Source organism: Trachypithecus francoisi, unplaced genomic scaffold (assembly GCF_009764315.1).
Source record: "Trachypithecus francoisi isolate TF-2019V2 unplaced genomic scaffold, Tfra_2.0 Lachesis_group10, whole genome shotgun sequence".
Lineage (NCBI taxonomy): Eukaryota > Metazoa > Chordata > Mammalia > Primates > Cercopithecidae > Trachypithecus > Trachypithecus francoisi.
Window position 1 is genome coordinate 72,445,914 of NW_022681455.1, and position 17,320 is coordinate 72,463,233.

Genomic DNA, 17,320 nt, shown 5'->3' on the forward strand with positions numbered 1-17,320 from the left:
GAGAGGGCATCCTTGTCTTGTGCCGGTTTTCAAAGGGAATGCCTCCAGCTTTTGCCCATTCAGTATTACGGCTGATAACTTCTACATTTTTACCAGTGCACTCACATTTGCTAATGTTAACTCCCTCCCACTCTTAGCTACAACACCCCCACATGACAATGCTACTACTACAAAAATATATATCTATAGCTCTAAATATAGGAACACTCTCATTTTAAACAAATCTATCATAGTTAAATCTGCAATTACAAGGACATATGTTTATATATATGGACTTGTATATGTGTGTGTGCATATATATATGGAATAGATTATCTGCTTTGCAAATGAATTCACCAGGGAATTCCTTAAAATAGCAGGTCCTTCATTTATCCTTCTCTTCACTGTTTCCCACATAAATGATATCTTGCACTTTTTACTTACTGATAGCTGCTCAAGAATTTATCTATCATGTAATGTAGGTATATTGTATTTATAAAGATTAATGGAAAGCAAAATGCATTTCTTTGGAGCCGTCTGACTAATTTCTTTAATATTTCAGAGGTGTGAGTTTGTATTTTGTATAGCTAGGATCTGAAACCTCATCTAGCACCACTATGAACATAAAAACCACATGAATCTTAAACACTGTCCAGAGTTCACCATGATATAATAGCATTATGCAGAAATTAGAGTCTGCAAGAGCCACTGGCTTCACAAAAGCCTTTATGGATGGAGAAAAGTGAACTAATGATGTTGTTTTGTGAAGGTTTCTAAGGCAAAAATTATACCTTTCACTCAGGTCAATAGCTTTTGGCTGGGGGTAGCTTAAAAGGTGAAGTAATTCTGCCTCTTTTAGCCAAAAGCTAAAAGTTCTGGCCAGGGCAATCAGGACCAATGTTAATAGACAAAAACATTAACCACATTTCTGGGAGTGGTGAAGCTATTTTTAGTAACAGTGGCTGCTCTAGAAAATTTTATCTTTTGCTGTGAAATGCCAATGTGATTTTTCTCAGTCTGTAAATGGTAAGCATAATCATGTTTGTTTGTTTAAACTTGAGTTTTGTATGTTATTTGTTTTTCTTTACCCCAGGGATTTCCTTATCTGTATGCACACATAGATGATAACAGGAACAGAGTGACCCACCCTAGTTTAAAGTAGGCTGCCAATTACCTCTCTAAAGCTAACAGCACCCATAAGCCAACAAGGATTTTATTTTATGCAATTGTTAAAGTAATTAGTTTTGCACCAACCTAATAGTATTCCTTCAAAGGCTCGTGCAAGCTAAGAAACTAATAAAAACAAAAATGAAAACAGTAGCTCCACTCTTTAAGTCATCTTCTCCAAAAAAAAAAATATTGTTCCCCTACGTCCAGAAATACAATTGTTCAGGGCTCAGAAACTCAGAAGAATCCTGACTGCCTGCCTGCCTCCTGGGTCCCTAGAAACATAGACCTAATGGGAGGGAGGGACCTGGCTCATGGCAACTAAATAAGATTGGTGGGTGTGGGCAGAGGAAAGAGCATAGGACAAAGAATCAGGAAGCTTGAGATAAGATCTAGACAAACCTTCAATCCTTCTGGGACTCTGATTCTTCACTTATAAAATACAGATGATACCCACATTTTTATTGTGATCATACGAGATGGTAGATTTGAAAATGTTTAGGAAACTATTAGGTTCTTCATAATGAATGCAATGCTCTGCTTATTTCTGTGCATCTCAATTCCTATGATGTTGTAGAATATTGAGACTGAAAGTTTAAAAAAAAGAGAGAAAAGACTGGGCAATCAGGCTGGTTTAAACAAAGCCTTATTTGCCTCTAATTCTCCTCCTCTCTTTCACTCTACCTCCTGGAAAAAAGCAAAAGTAACAATTGACCCGAACTCTCCATTTTAATAATCACTGCATTTCTACATTTTTCAGTCACAGTCAATGTCTAAATTAGATAACCTAATTGATTGCCTACTGACCAAAAGAATCTGTATGAAATCATTACCAAAATCATATAATGAAGAAATTTTCTGCTTCTAGAGAAGTTTGAAGTTAGAATCAGCACTTTTTCATTTAGCATTCATTCAACAAATATTTATTGAGTGCAAACTTGTGCCAGGCACTAGGGATTTAGAAATAAGGGAAACATATTTCCTTTCCCCATAAAGTTCATTATTCAGAGAGAAGAACAGATTTACATTCTCTTGTTTTATAGCTTAGAAACCAAAGACACAATAGTTGGGAAAGTTTGACTCTACCTGCAACTCTCCTTCCATTATACTGAGTAGTTGAATGAGGTCTTCTTTGGATAACTCCAGGGATTTCTTAGTCTTTCGTTCACTTTCTCCAGATGTTTTTAGGTGTCGTTTGACAGTTCCTGAGGCCGTGACATCATCCTCCTTCCTATTTGATTTCTTCTTCTTTTTGGCATCTTCTGAGAGACTTTTTTCACCAGCATTGCCGATGATGGAGGGCTTGGGACAGGAGACATGCCCATCAGACGAACTTTCACCACCTTGGTTTCGAGATCTCATTCCCACCTACAACACATTAAAAAAAAGATAAGATGTTCTTTACCACCATCAAAATTATTTTTGCCGAAATACTTAGAGACTTATAGCAGCTTTACCACATCACCAATAATGAAAAACCAAATTAATATGCCATTAAAATTTTCAGGAAACCCCTTTGATGGTCTTCAGAAAAAATAAAAGTAAGATTTTAACCTGAAAAACCCCTCAAGCCAAATGATCAAGGTCAATATCAATAGTGCTAAGTCATATTGCTGTTACATAACCCCCATAATAATATATCAATATTGGTTCATTAATTATAATGAATGTACTATACTATCCTAATGGAGAATGTTAACCATAGAGGCAACTGGGTGTAGGGCATATGCGTATTAGCTTTGTAATAATGTTATGAATCTAAAACTGTTCTAAAATAAAATAAAAATCAATAAAAAAAACTGTTCTAAAATAAAAATAAAAACAGTTCTAAGATAAAATAAAAAGTTTATTTATTTATCAGAAAATTCAGATCTGAAACCCTGTCAGGAACCAGTTGGATGTCACAGGGGGAAAAAAAAAAGTCTGCATAGGGTGGGGGCTTAAAATGGACAGAGGATAAGGGAAAAGGAAAGGGAAGAGGAGGGTGGTATCATTTTCAGTGATATGCAATTCTATTTTCCCATAGCCTCTATTTTAAAATCAGGTCTTTAAATGTCATTTACAGTAATAAGAGCACAAAGAATTGGGAGAAAATGAATCAATTTCAAAATCAAAATGTGAAATAATATTTTGAGGTAAAATAAGGAAAAAAGACAAAGCAGCAGCTAAGATATTAACTTGTCCTATGAGAAGCACATTCAAGTCATTCTATGAGGAATGCTTTATAGTTTCTCCGTCAGTCTCTGAGCAAAAGGATTCTACCAATAGGTATGTTACAAACAAACACACTGAACTCACAGGCTAGGTCTCAAAGTGCTGTGAAGAGAGCTCTAATATCCTGGGGGGTGTATTTCAAATTTTGCCTAAACCCTTAAATATAGTAGATTAGCTCATGGGCTTATTTAAAAACTCACAGTATAAATAGCCCTTACCATGAATAGCTAAGCAAAAAGATTTTCATCATTCATTCTAGATAAAATATAGGGACATTGTTATCTGAAAGTAAATTTCCTTTATGGACCCAACCATACTTAAGAAACTAAGGAAAGATTTTTAAAAAACATTAGGTTTGTAACACAAAAATTAACACAGGGTGATGTTTCCTTTCAGATAGTGAACATCCAATTCTTCCAATGAATCTTGAAATCTACATTAATGCTCTTTTTTAAAAAATTGAACTTGTAAGCAAATGGACCCCTTTATGTATGTGTGAACTTTCTACAGCACCCCAGCTTTTAACAATACAAACCAAAGGAATGTTTCTTGACACTAGCACCCTGTTTTCTGGTTCACTCAATGATTAGTTCCCAATTTTAGAGTATCTTTTGGGTTTCCCTAGTCAACAAAGAATAGAAGTTTCTTTGTAAAGGAAGCCAGAGCACTTTGGAACAAACCTACTGTATTTTATCACAGCTTATTTGTGGGCAGAATGGGCTGACTAAAGCCCCAATCCAAAAAAAAAAAGATGTGATGAATAAAGAGTTTCAAATTTAACTCATGACCTGTTATGGCTCACAACTAAGACACATGGACTTCCCAAACTGAATTGTGATTCTGTACGACTTCATACCACATGTATTTCCTTTTACCTGAAATAATTTTCTCTATAAGATCTTAAAGCTCTTTGAGATGGCATATCAAATATTGATTTGACAACTTTAATTTAAATCATTAAATCATGAGTTAATAGAAATCCCAGACAATAATTCCCAAAGCACAGGAAGTGCTTAATCTTACACAGTATTTAAATCTGATTGTATTATGTTACATGCATGTACTCAATCACAATTATATCTGCAAACATACAGAAAATAGTCTGCTAGTATCAATTTTATATTTAGTTCTTTCTAAAAATTTCAGTCTGAAATTAATGTTTTAAAATAAAATTTATTATAGTATTATATTAACGACTTTTACACAAAAAAATCCACCCATTTTAGAATTATGTAATTATTTTATATCATTATTCATTTAAAAAGCTTAAGTTTCCTATTCCCTTCCACATTAATTCACTTTGGCTGATGGAAAATCTCATGTGGTAGGCCCATGATGTTAATTTTGTCTTAACAAATATTTTTCTTTTGTGATACTGAAATTTCACATTAATTACTTTTCCTTTGGCATGAACATAAAGATTTTTAGTCCTTTCTTGGTTAGATAAATGAGGTCTTCTATCTATCTTCACAATAAAGTCAGCAATCAGCACCTATTCTATGTCAGGAATACAAAAGTACTCAGCAATAACAAATGAATCCAGAATGTTTTAGCAAGGAATTAGCATCTATGAGGAAGATAAACGTAAGTTCTCAATAGAATAACTAAGTCTGTTATAAATAATGTACACTTTAAAAATGCTTTATTCTATTTTGGAGGGAGAAAACATCCAAGCAATAATGGACTTGCATGTGTCTCATTTAGTGACATTTATATTCTTCATATTTTTAATAGCTCTCACTTACTGCTTCTTAAGTGTTACACAATATGGGAAGCATTTTTCATTTAGCACCTTGTTTAATATTTACATCAACCCTGTGAAGTAGGTGCTATTTCTCTCAGGTTTATAGATGAAGCTACTGAGGTTTAAATAAATTAAATATCTTCTCCTGGATCACACAGTTACTCCTAGTGGATAGAAAAACTAGAATTTGAACTCAGGTTGGACATGAAATACTACCCCACTACACAGCTTTCCTTACAGCTTTCCTCTAAGTTCTTAAACATATGCTAATTGGAAGAGGGGCGATCCCTGATAAATCAGGGGATCAAGAAAAAGTTAGAGGCCAGGCGCGGTGGCGTGTGTGTAATCCCAGAACTTTGGGAAGCTGAGGCGGGTGGATTACCTGAGGTCAGAAGTTCGAGACCAGCCTGGCCAACATAGCAAAACCCCATCTCTACTAAAAATACAAAAATTAGCTGGGCATGGTGGAGTGCACCTGTAATCTCAGCTACTAGGGAGACTGAGGCAAGAAAATCACTTGAACCTGGGAGGCAGAGGTTGTAGTGAGCAGAGATCGCGCCACTGCACTCCAGCCTGGGTGACAGAGCAAGACTCCATCTCAAAAAAAAGAGAAAAAGCTACAAATGCTAAGAAGTTTTCTCACTTCACATAACAAAATTTGAGAAATCCACGTATATATCTTCCTCCATAGACACTCTTGCAACACTCACATAGCAATTTAAATTAGGTTACTAAGCAATACTATGTTTTCTGAAATAATTAACCTTCTGCAGAACTTCTAAGATGATGAATCATTCAAAAGTCTTCCTGAGAAGCAATCTGGTCAATTATTAAGGGTACAGTTATGAAAACAGGATGTAAAGTCTGAACAGGAACAATTACAGACTTACTGTGTTAAAAGCCCTGGAGCTGAACAACAGTAAACACTTCATCAGTGTTGGCCAAATCCTGCCTATTGTGCTTACAAGAGTAGCAGGCAGGTAACAGAAAAGGCATCCAGAACTCCTTAGGCTTCTTAATAGTTAATTGCATGGCTGCAAGTTTAAGACGTGTAGATAACATTTTCTGAAAGAAGCCAAGAAGGCCTTCGAATCATCCCAGTGTATATCCTTTAAAAAAAAGTTCTCCCCAAGAAAAATACATAAATAAACTGAAGATTCATATCAGGTTTTATAACCCTTTTAAAAAAATCAGTGTCAATTGGGGAACAGATGCTTCTCTTTGTAAGCAAATTATCTTAACATAGTTCATAAAATATACTTACTTTTCCTTTCATAGTAGTCAACAACAATTTACATGGAATTTGCTAACTACAGTATGAAGAAAAGAAAGATCAAATGTTATTCTGAACCTCCCTCTTTTATCTACAGTCCTCTCTCCCTTTCATCTGCGCCTCCCCGCCCCCTGCAGCCTCCCATTAATTGGGCAATGCCAGAGCATACTGTCAGATGAAAAATATCACAGGAATCAGAAAATGTAAAGCCTTTTAGTCATTTATGCTGAACTACCAAGTATTTCTAGAGCATTTGAACAGGAAAAGAAAAAAAAGGAAAAAAAAAAGTCTATGAAAATTCTAGTTCCCAGACTTCCTTAGCTCTTACAAATCTTGACCTTGAATTTTCTCCCTAGCACTCTCACCTTTGCTCTTGCTCCTTTCCAGATTTATATTTTCCTGTTATGATTCAACATTGGTCAAAATACTCCCCACCCCACCACCAACAAAAACTTCTTTTCTGTATAAATTCGGTTTTGGCATCTTTGCTATGCTTCTCAGGTATCCAACCCCTATCTGTTCCCGGTTTTATTTTATCTATGTATATTTTCAAGAACCTACCTAGTGCATAGAATGAGATGTCATAATAATTTTATATATTTAATTTCTATTTTAAAATTACTTCATAGAATTATGAGGAAAAATTATCATAGTAAAAAAGGAAAGTACATAATTACAGAAAAGCCGAGATTTTACAAGGCGGCCTGGCAAAAGGCCTGCTACAAGTGGAGCTTCCAGAACATTACCACAGAACTATCCTGACTCTTTCTCTTACACATAAACGACAATACCCTAAGTACCCAAAACTCAAAAAGAAAACATCTGTTCTAGTTTTATGTCATCAGTGAATTTTCAGATGCAAAAGACCAATTAAATCAACTAGTTTATTTCCTATCAATGCCAGATTACTTCCTGTGTGCATTATCTTATTGGTTAAATCTGCATATAAATATCCCAACTCATGAAATGTTCAAATATTTCTCATGAGGTTATCACATATTCTATAGCGTATATTGCTCAGAAATGTTCCCAAGTTTGCCTCTAAATTTTCCTTTCTTCTCTTCATCCTATTTATGCAACAAGCCACATTAAATATTTGTTTTACTTCTCATTACCTACATTTATTAAATCCTAAAAAATAACTAAGGTTTTTACTTAAAGTATTTTTTATTCTATTAGGGTAGATCTATGCAGACAAATTGAAAATTCCTGTAAGTAATTTCACAAAATGTTAGAGTTCAGAGAAAGGGATTCTCTTGGAGTCACTGCAGTGATGTTGTCATCAAAAGGCCAAGGAAAATATTATAACTGTGGCAAATAGAAAAATATTATCCTACTCCAGCTTAAAACTATGGTGAAATATTTTATGACGTTCTGTTTAATATCCTTCAAGAACAATACCAGCAGGCCCAGAAAAATTTCCAGAAAAAAAAAAAAAAGACAAAAAATAACAAGAGAACAGATCAGGGAACTGCCATGAAATAAGAAATCTTCTAAAATTAGCATGGAGTCTAAAAGAATGTACAATTTGAGTTTTAAACTTTGAATGGTAATATATGGTAACCTTTCTTACCAACATTTTAATTAAAATCCCCAAATTGACAGACTCTTCTATCATAATGTGTCCTGTTGCTGTCCTTTACTTTCCATTCCACTAGCCATGACCTAGTATTCAAGATCCTCCACTTCCCAAAAAATTGTATTTCCAGTCTTATCTTTCAATGCCTCCCATATATTTATCATGTTTGTTTAGTCACTGAATTACAAATTATGTCTGGTATATTTTATTTTTATATCTTCGCTCATGAATTTCTTTCCTAAAATGGCCTATTCTTCCCTTGTACTCTTCAGGCCTCCTCTGACTATTCCAACATGTGCCATTTCTCCTTCCTGGTTAATTTTGTACACTTGCTTGTTCTTTATATTACTTGGTGCTTTTCACACTTGCCTATATTGTTGTTATTGCCCCAAACATAATCTCTTTAAGGACATTTAATAAGACTTCTTCAAATCATTGAAATGCCAATTGATAGATATCATTTGATGGTTTGAATTTATAACATTTTACATATTAGAATATAGGTTTATAGAACTCATTGCTTCCAATTAAAATAACTGGATAAAATATAATTAGAGAGAAAGAAATATTTAGACACACTTGTTGTTAACAGGCGCCAAAAGCAATTAGCAATATTTGGAGAGATTTCTAACACTAAAATAATAAAATGTTCATGATAGTAACATGTGCACTTTGGGATAAACATGGTGAATTAAAACTTGCATTTATTTCCACTCTCTCCTGAAACACACTAAAATAAAAACAAAGAAACAAAAGATGACAGAGAAAATAGGAGTGTAAATGACAGCAGATGAGGATGAGAGATGTCAACACAATTTTGGAGAATGGAAAGTGGATAGATGAGTGGATACGTACTTGGGCATCTAAATGCTGGCACAGTAGAAAGTAAAAGAGATGCAAATTGTTTGAATTTTCCCAATTACTCTCAAGCTAGGGATGTATCGGCTCCACAGGGCAACAGAGTAACCAGGACACAGGTCCCAGGTCCTTAAGTCATAGTATATGTTTAGGAAATACTCATGAGATTTGAGTCCTGGGTGGTTACTGCAACATTCAACCAGATCCCTCCAACTTGAGGCTGGAACTTCTGGTACTATATCCTTGTCGCTGAGCCTGAAACATCAGTACCCTTCCTTGCTATTCCTCCTCACTGTCCCTCCACAACATCTCTCTTCCCTGCTTCAGCTCATACTGACTTCTTCCTCTGCTAAGCTCCCGTAGCATATCTAGTTTGTACCACCCATTTAGGGCTTAATAATACTGTCTAGTGTGGTTCTTGAAAGGCTCCTGGTATTAGTCTTGTTGACTCATCTAGAATGCAAACAACTTTGCATAAGAATAGTGTTTCTACTTCATCTTCCTAAAATAACTAGCATGCTAGACCCTCTACTCCTACAACTGAGGAAATTGAGGCTATACAGCTGATCAATGGAATAGTTGGAACCAGGACTCATGTCTCATGAGTATTCCCTAAACACATCCCATGACTTCAGGATCTGTGATCTTGCAGAGTGGGTATTACATTTCACTTATTTATACTCACTTCCAGTGTCTATAACAGAGTTTTTAACATTTTTCTTTTTTACTTCAATCCGTGGAAAAAGGCTACTTTCAATTATATAAAAGAGAAAAGCATTTAACTATCTAGTAATATACTGTTATATACAGTGGTGGTGACATAATGACATAATTTTTTCTGGCATTTTCAACATTAGTGATTCATGCTTGAATCTCAAGTACATGTTAAAATATTTTTATATTTATAATCCTTTATTATTATAATTCTGATGTCACCATCACCACTAGACATAGCATGTGATATATAATCGTTGATTAAACAAAAAGAGTAAGACCCTCACATTTAAGTGATTATGAAAGTTGTTTTCTGGTAAATTTTACCTTTACTTTTTCTACTTGATTACTATAATTTTTTTCAGACGTTTTAGTAGTATCATCTGGCCTCTGAAGAAAAGGGAATGTCACCATTTAGTTTAATTAAAGTTTCTAAATGTCTGGAAAATTACCAGATTCCTAGTTAGCCAGGACTAGAATTTCTTCCTGTATTTCATCAGGCTCAAAATTGAATAAGAATCAGCCCTTTTCCTGCCACTAACAAAACAGGCCTATTGGTAGCCAGAAAGACAAGTACCTTAGACATTATCTCAGCAGTCTATATCTGCTGAATTATTCTTAAATATTACCTTTGTTTGCAATAACAATAGCTGACATTAACTGAAGAGCTTATGATGCACTGAGCTGTGGCTTAACCACCGGATAGACATCGGTGCAAAAGTAACTGCGGTTTTTGCATTGTTGAAATTTGCCATTTGATAAAGGAATACATTCTTAAATAAATGTGTTTATGTTATACATCATTTTAATGTACATTTCTTGCTCTTTTGGTAATCAATTATTACTTGTTATTTATTTTCTATTTATTTTAGACTATGGAAATGACGTTAGAAAAAGCAAATTCGAGGGATTTTCTGGTTCAAGTTCAAAATGGGTAGCAAAGCAACGGAGACAACTGGCAACATCAACAACACATTTGTTCCAGGAACTGCTAATAAACATACAGTGCAGTGGTAGTTCAATAAGTTTTGCAAAGGAGATGAGAGCCTTGAAGAAGAGGAGCACAGCGGCTGGCTATCAGTTGACAATGACCAGTTGAGAGCAATTATCAAAGCTGATTCCTTTATAACTACACGAGAAGTTGCTGAAGAACTCAACCTCTACCATTCTACCTCGTTCAGCATTTGAAGCAAATTGGAAAGGTGAAAAAGCTTGATAAGTGTGTGCCTCCCGAGCTGAGGGAAAATTTTAAAAATTGTCATTTTGAAGTGCTGTCTTCTCTTATTCTGCACAATAACAATGAACCATTTCTCAACCTGATTGTGATGCACAACAAAAAGTGGATTTTATATGACAACCGGTGATGGCCAGCTCAGTGGTTGAACTGAAAAGAAGCTCCAAAGCACTTCCCAAAGCCAAACTTGCACCAAAAAAAGGTCACGGTCACTGTTTGGTGGTCTGCTGCCTGTCTGAACCACTACAGCTTTCCGAATCCCGGAGATACCATTACATCTGAGAAATAAGCTCAGCAAATCGATGAGATGCACCGAAAACTGTAATGCCTGCAGCTGGCCTTGGTCAAGAGAAAGGCCCCAGTTACTCATAACAACGCCAGACCACACATTGCACAACCAGCTCTTCAAAAGTTGATCAAATTGGGCTACGAAGTTTTGCCTCATCCACTATATTCACCTGACCTCTTGCCAACCTACTACTACTCCTTCAAGCATCTTGACAACTTTTTGCAGGGAAAACACTTCCACAACCAGCAGGATCCAGAAAATGCTTTCCAAGAGTTCATCGAATCCTGAAGCGTGGATTTTTATGCTACAGGATTAAACAAACTTATTTCTCATTGGCAAAAATGTATTGATTGTAATCATTCCTATTTTGATTAATAAAGATGTGTTTGGTTTAGTTTTAATGATTTAAAATTCATGGTCTGAAACCACAATTACTTTTGCACCAATCATTTCCTGACACACTGATAACAGCCTGGTAAAGCAAGTACTATAATCATACTTCTTATAAGGAAAATAAGGCTTAGATAGTTGTAGCCATTTGCCCAAACAATATGGCCAGCACCTGGGAAAGCCTGAGCTAGAACACAGGTCTGTTTGGATTCTCCATGTGCAAGAAGTCTGAATGGAAGCTTTTGCCATCACATCAAGACTACTGCAATACAAATGCATTTATAGCCACCTTGTCATGGGCTGAAATAAGTTCAGTCACAAGGCATAGCATCCCCCAAGAAGTCTCAAACAATAATAAATGATAAAGAACCCCACTATTCCAATAAAATTTTTCTCTTATTTGTGCAATAACTCTTTCTACTAAGACCACATTCTCTTCCCTCACTTCTTCCTCACGCTGTCCTTCTACTCCTCAATACTTGAGGTTTTCAAAGGAGCTGAAGGGTAACTTTGCCCTCACAGTCTTGACTTTTAACTTCTTGGATTGGGGAAGTCATTAAGACTCCAGAAACAGAACAATTTTATGACAACTAGATGAGTAGAACTGTTTTTTGAAAGTAACTGAATTTTTAAAAATCTAGTCTGTGGATTACTTATTCTATTAAGCCAACCATACAAAATTTCCTGATGGAAAAATGTTTGTCTTTATATAGCAAATATTCTCAACTTTATTGCATTTTTCAGAAATGTGAGGCAAATCCCAATTGATGGTCAATGTTCATAAAACAAGCTAACCTCCACAGGGTGAAAGACATGCTGTGATTTGGATGATATCATTGCTTTACGCTGACAAAGAAAAAAAATGAGATATGGCACAGATCACCCCATCTGTGGGCTGCTGATGACTTCATGTGTTCTAATCGCCTACACACACTTCAACTGTATTCAGGTATCCTTTAAATGCCTTTACTTTCAAATCCCTAGAGCATTTCATAACATAAAAGAATAACTTAAAATCAGTTGTAATGTATGAAGTCAAGTTGTGTCTTTTTTGAAGTCCTCCTGACTTCTATCTCTTCTAATTGGCCCTGAGATCCCTTGTCTTAGATTAGATCAAAGCATATAGAGCCAAAATTGAAAACAGGCATAGCTACTACATAAACCAAGAAAGGAGAAATACAAAAATTATTCCTATTAAAACACATCCTGTGAATGCAACTGAAAATACATGATTGTCAAAGATGTTTATTTGATGTTTAAAGATGTTTATCACTCTGATACTGTGTTAAGAGACTCTGAATACTGTCAAGCAATCAGCATGAACTTAGTTGCTATGTGAATGCAAAGGCTGGCAAGAGCCATAAACTTGAAGAGCTTTGTGATGAACTAATTAAGGTGCACTAGAAATTTATTTTATCTAAAATGTCATGCCACAATGCAGAAGTTTCAGACTCCGTGTGGGCAGGAAGCATATAAGAAAATGAGTCATCGTCTTTTGGAATAATTTTTTCAAACACATAATGGCCCTTAGACTACTATCTTCTCTACCCTCCAGCCACCCTACCTCAGCACACTGGACCTTAAGGTGTCTCATCACCTCATACATCAACATCCTTAGCATTTGTTTCCTTAACATGCTGAATCCTCCTAGAGATGTTTGCCATTAACCCCAAGGAATCAAAGGAGCTGCATCCCTAACCCCACACACTTATTCTGTAATGCTGGACAAATTACTTAACTCTCCAACCCACAATGTCCTCATTTGTAAAATGATGACAATAAAGCATTAGATGTACTATCCACAGTGTATGTATGTGAAATCATAATGCCTGTTCTACTCTCTGTATGTATGTGAAAATATTTACTAGAAATATTAAGGTAAGAAGCATTAACCAATGGTAGATTAACTACTGGAGTCATCAAATGCCTCTCAATATCCTCATATAGGTAGCATCAGGGACAAAACTACTTTACTTTCAACTGTGAGCATCTAGCACAGGGGTTGGCAAATGTTTTCTTTAAGAGGCAAACATTAAATATTTCAGGCTTTGCAGGCCATATGGTCTCTGTTGCATCTACTCAACTGTATTACTGTAGCACAAAAGCAGAAACAAACAATACATACATGAATGGGTGTGGCCAGAGTTGACTCTTAGCTCTTAGTTTGCCAACCCTGATCGAGACTATGTGACAAAAATGATGAGTGTATTTAATCTGGGAGAAATAGAAATGGTTTCTGCCACTCCTCATTCTGTCCTCTAGTTAAGAAAAAAAAAGTGCCACTTCTTCTCTTCCAGATAAACTGAAGGAGGACATGAAGATAAAAGGGTTTTCCCACAAAGTTTGAGGAATCCAAAGTGGAAGAACCTGATATTCTGTTTCATGGCTAAAATTTGAGAGTAGGATTCCGCTGATGTTAGCCATGCCATGGGATATGCAGACAGGAAATACAGTTCTAGCTATATGTGACTGTAGAAAGGAGGTGATAGTGATGAATGCCCACTAAGTATATAGAGGAGATACAGAAGTGGCCATGTGCTCAACAAAGGTGGAAGGTAGCTTGGAGAGGCAGCTGATACACTAACAGGAGAGCCACCACGGCAGACAGCTTCAAGCAGATCACCCAAACTGGGGCTGAAATGGAAGGCACAGCTATGCTTGAAGGACTCTGCAGCCTTTGTGTGAATTATGGTGGGATTCCAAGACAGCAGTAGAGATAGGGCATTTTACAAGAAAGAACCATGGGCACTACTTCAACAGAGGCCAAGCTGAGAGATGACAGCAGATAATACAGGTAGGATGGGCTTCACAGGCATGTGACCCATTACAGTTACACAGGGCCTTGCACTCAGTTTAATGTTCTGCTGTAGCTATCTTGAAATTCTTATTTTTGAACAAGCAGCCCCACATTTTTATTTTGCATGGGACCCCCCAAATTATGTAACCAGACCTGATGGCAGCAGGGAAAGCAGTCTAAACTAGATACTGAATGTGCTTCCCCTACTACTTCCACCAGACTACCATGCTAGTAAACTTCCCTCCTACTCCCTAACACTGATGCTCAGTGTTTGTGTGATACCCCAAGACATAGAGGAGGAGAGCTTGGGAGAAGGCAAAGGAAAGACAGTGATGGAATTTTGATTTGGTCTAGGATTGACTTACACATATTGAATGTAACAACAACAAAATAATCACCAGATAAAATTTTGCCAGAAAATATATAGGTTAAGTTCTCTACCTCTGGCAAGGATTGCAAGGAAGGAGTACAGGACAGGTAAGTAAAGAGCAAAGTTGAATTCAGTTATAAAAAAATCAATTATTAGACTTGTGCCCCTGAGTTTTACATGTATCTTAACTTTGAAATATGATACTGGTTACAGTTTTATAAACTATAAAGTACTACAGGACTTTCAGGCTATGCATGGAAAGACATTTTCCTTTAAGTCTCATCACTATTCTTCTTTCTCTGACTTTGAAAAAGAAAAGAAAGAAGTAAGACTCATATGGGGCCTGGAGGTGGCCAGAGTTTCAGTCTTTCCAACAATGAAATGACTCTACAGCTCCTCTCAGAGGAGGTTGGTGAGGACCTCTCAGTAAGAGGGAATGGTCCAGGAGTACTCTGCCCCAAAGCTATCCATTGCCCCTCTCTCTCTGCCCCTCCTCACCTCCTTCCTTTAGACACATTTCTTATTTTCCCATCTGTGCTCCTCTTCTATGCTTTTCCTAAAATTTTAAAATGAAATCCCAATGATATTCTGCTTTTGAAGAGGTCTCTCTATCCCTCACTTCCTCGAAATGTGCCCCAAGCCCAAATATGACCCCTCACATCCTTTTGAACTCTCACTCTTCCAGAATCACAGAATGGTGCTGAGAAATCAAGTTGGTTAAATTTAAATCACATAGCACCATGATTATTGTAACTGTATATTCCTCAGTGTCTTTGTTTGTTAACACTAGAGGATCTTTGATTGAAATTAAAATAGAAGTAGCCATTTTTAAAGAGGGTGGGTTGAAGGAAGAGTGAGGAAGGTCTTTCTTTAAATCATATCGCTAGCTTATTCTTCTTTGTGAAATAAGCCCTGGCAGAGGGAGGGGAAGAAGAATACTGCAGACATATCTTTTTCCTCCTCTTCCCTTTCAACATACTTAATTCCCAAATCCCCCTTTCTTTGCTAAGTGCCAGCCTCCTCAGTCCAATATTCCTTTCTTGGAAAGCCAAGCTGAACCCACGGTTCACATATCAGGCATATCTTTGCTCCTAAAACCCGGTGTTGAGGGTGGAGGAGCAGTAGTACCGAGACTATACCAGCCTGCAGGGCCCCAGGAGCATATTGCAAGTGGAAAAGCTCCCTCTAAAAGCCTCGGGCAGTGGTGCTCAAGCTTCAGTGCACCTCAGAATCCCCTGGAGAGCTTGCTAGCAGATTATTGGTCACCACCTCCAGAGTTTCTGAATTTGTGAGACTGGGGTGGGGCCTGAGAACTTGCATTTCTCACAAGTTTCCAGGTGATGCTGATGCTGTTAGTCCCAGGACCACACATGGAGAAACAATGCTCTAGGACAAAGTAGGACTAAGTTAGGTCCAGAAAATTGCAAAGAAGCCCCAGCCCCTGAATATCTACCTATTTCAACCAGCAACTCTGCCTTCCCACAGTTAAACTAGAAATACTTGCCTTGGTTGGATAAAAATAATATTAACTGTAATTATTTCCTTGAAAGGATTATATGCCACATTATCATTCATTTTCCAGCAGGGTCCCTGCTTGAGAGTTTAGACTTGTGGATTACAAAATGATGCCCAACTGACCAAACCTTCTTTGCAGATATGGTTTCAGTGTGTGTGGGTTTAGTGAGACATTTTTGTATCAGATTTCACAAATAATCTATTTAGATTTTGTTGAAAAAGTTAGAGTATTTGGCACCACTTGACCTTTAGTCCTGCATAGTTACATTTAGCTGGAGTTGGGTAGTAGCTTACCCATTTACATGGAGCATTTACTAGCTAGTTTACCACAATCCTTATTACTCACTATTACCTCTTGAGCGCTGAGACTAAGAGTCAATTGCCATGTATTTATGACTATGTTTGTACTATATTTTTTTGTTATTGCAGAGAAATTCTTCTGTGTACCTAAGGGGAAAAACAAAAGCTACACCAAGAGTTTCATGTTTCAGTTTAGAAAAAAAGAGGAAGGGAGAATTTTTAGTTCTTAGAAGTTTAATATACAACTACTCTGCCAGCATCACTGTTTATTATCCATCTATCCTCCAAAACCAATTGAGTTTGGGTCCAGTCCGGACAACTCTGGATGGCAAACAGAAATGCAAGGCGGATGGGTGGAAGCAAGAGGCCAACTCTGTGTGTAGGGTGGTCAAAGAAACCTTCCGGAGAGGAATTGTCCAACAAGAAGAAGCTGTGCTCCAACTACAAGTTTGATCCAAGGTCAATGTTACTTTCCAAGGGGAGAAGGAATGTTGTGCATAGCAGGGAATGTGTTCCTCAGGATGCCTCCACAGGCATGCAGCCAAAGCTGAGGCCCCTAGCAGGTGTAAATAGAAACAGAAGCACACCAGGAAAGGCTCTGTAAGAACTGGCTATGCAGGAGACAGGAAGTGGATTTGGGGCACTCCTGAATGGTCACTGTTGGAACCAGCAGAGGTAGCAGAGGCATCATCAAATCTTCAAAGGCAGCTCAAGAGCAGAACAGTGTTTGGAAGGCCTAAGGAACATGCCCTGGGGACCACTTCTTAAATTAACCTGGCAGAAAGTGAAGAGAAGGTTCTACAATAGTTCAGGTAGAAATGAAATCAAGGAAATACGATACTAATCTTTCACTATTAACCCCCAGGCTTTCTCAACATGAAAACTACGGGTTATATT

The 17,320-nt window shown here is 36.9% G+C and overlaps 1 protein-coding gene across 3 annotated transcripts in view; it reads right to left on the bottom strand.

Moving 5' to 3' along the window:
* Positions 1-17,320, bottom strand: part of FILIP1 (filamin A interacting protein 1) — a 232,981-nt gene that overhangs the window by 120,183 nt on the left and 95,478 nt on the right. For all 3 annotated transcript variants that reach the window (XM_033217691.1, XM_033217690.1, XM_033217689.1), the window contains exon 2: positions 2,233-2,514. In XM_033217691.1, the coding sequence (XP_033073582.1) occupies positions 2,233-2,508 (276 nt within the window). In that variant the 5' untranslated portion in view covers positions 2,509-2,514. The remainder of the gene's footprint in view (positions 1-2,232; positions 2,515-17,320) is intronic.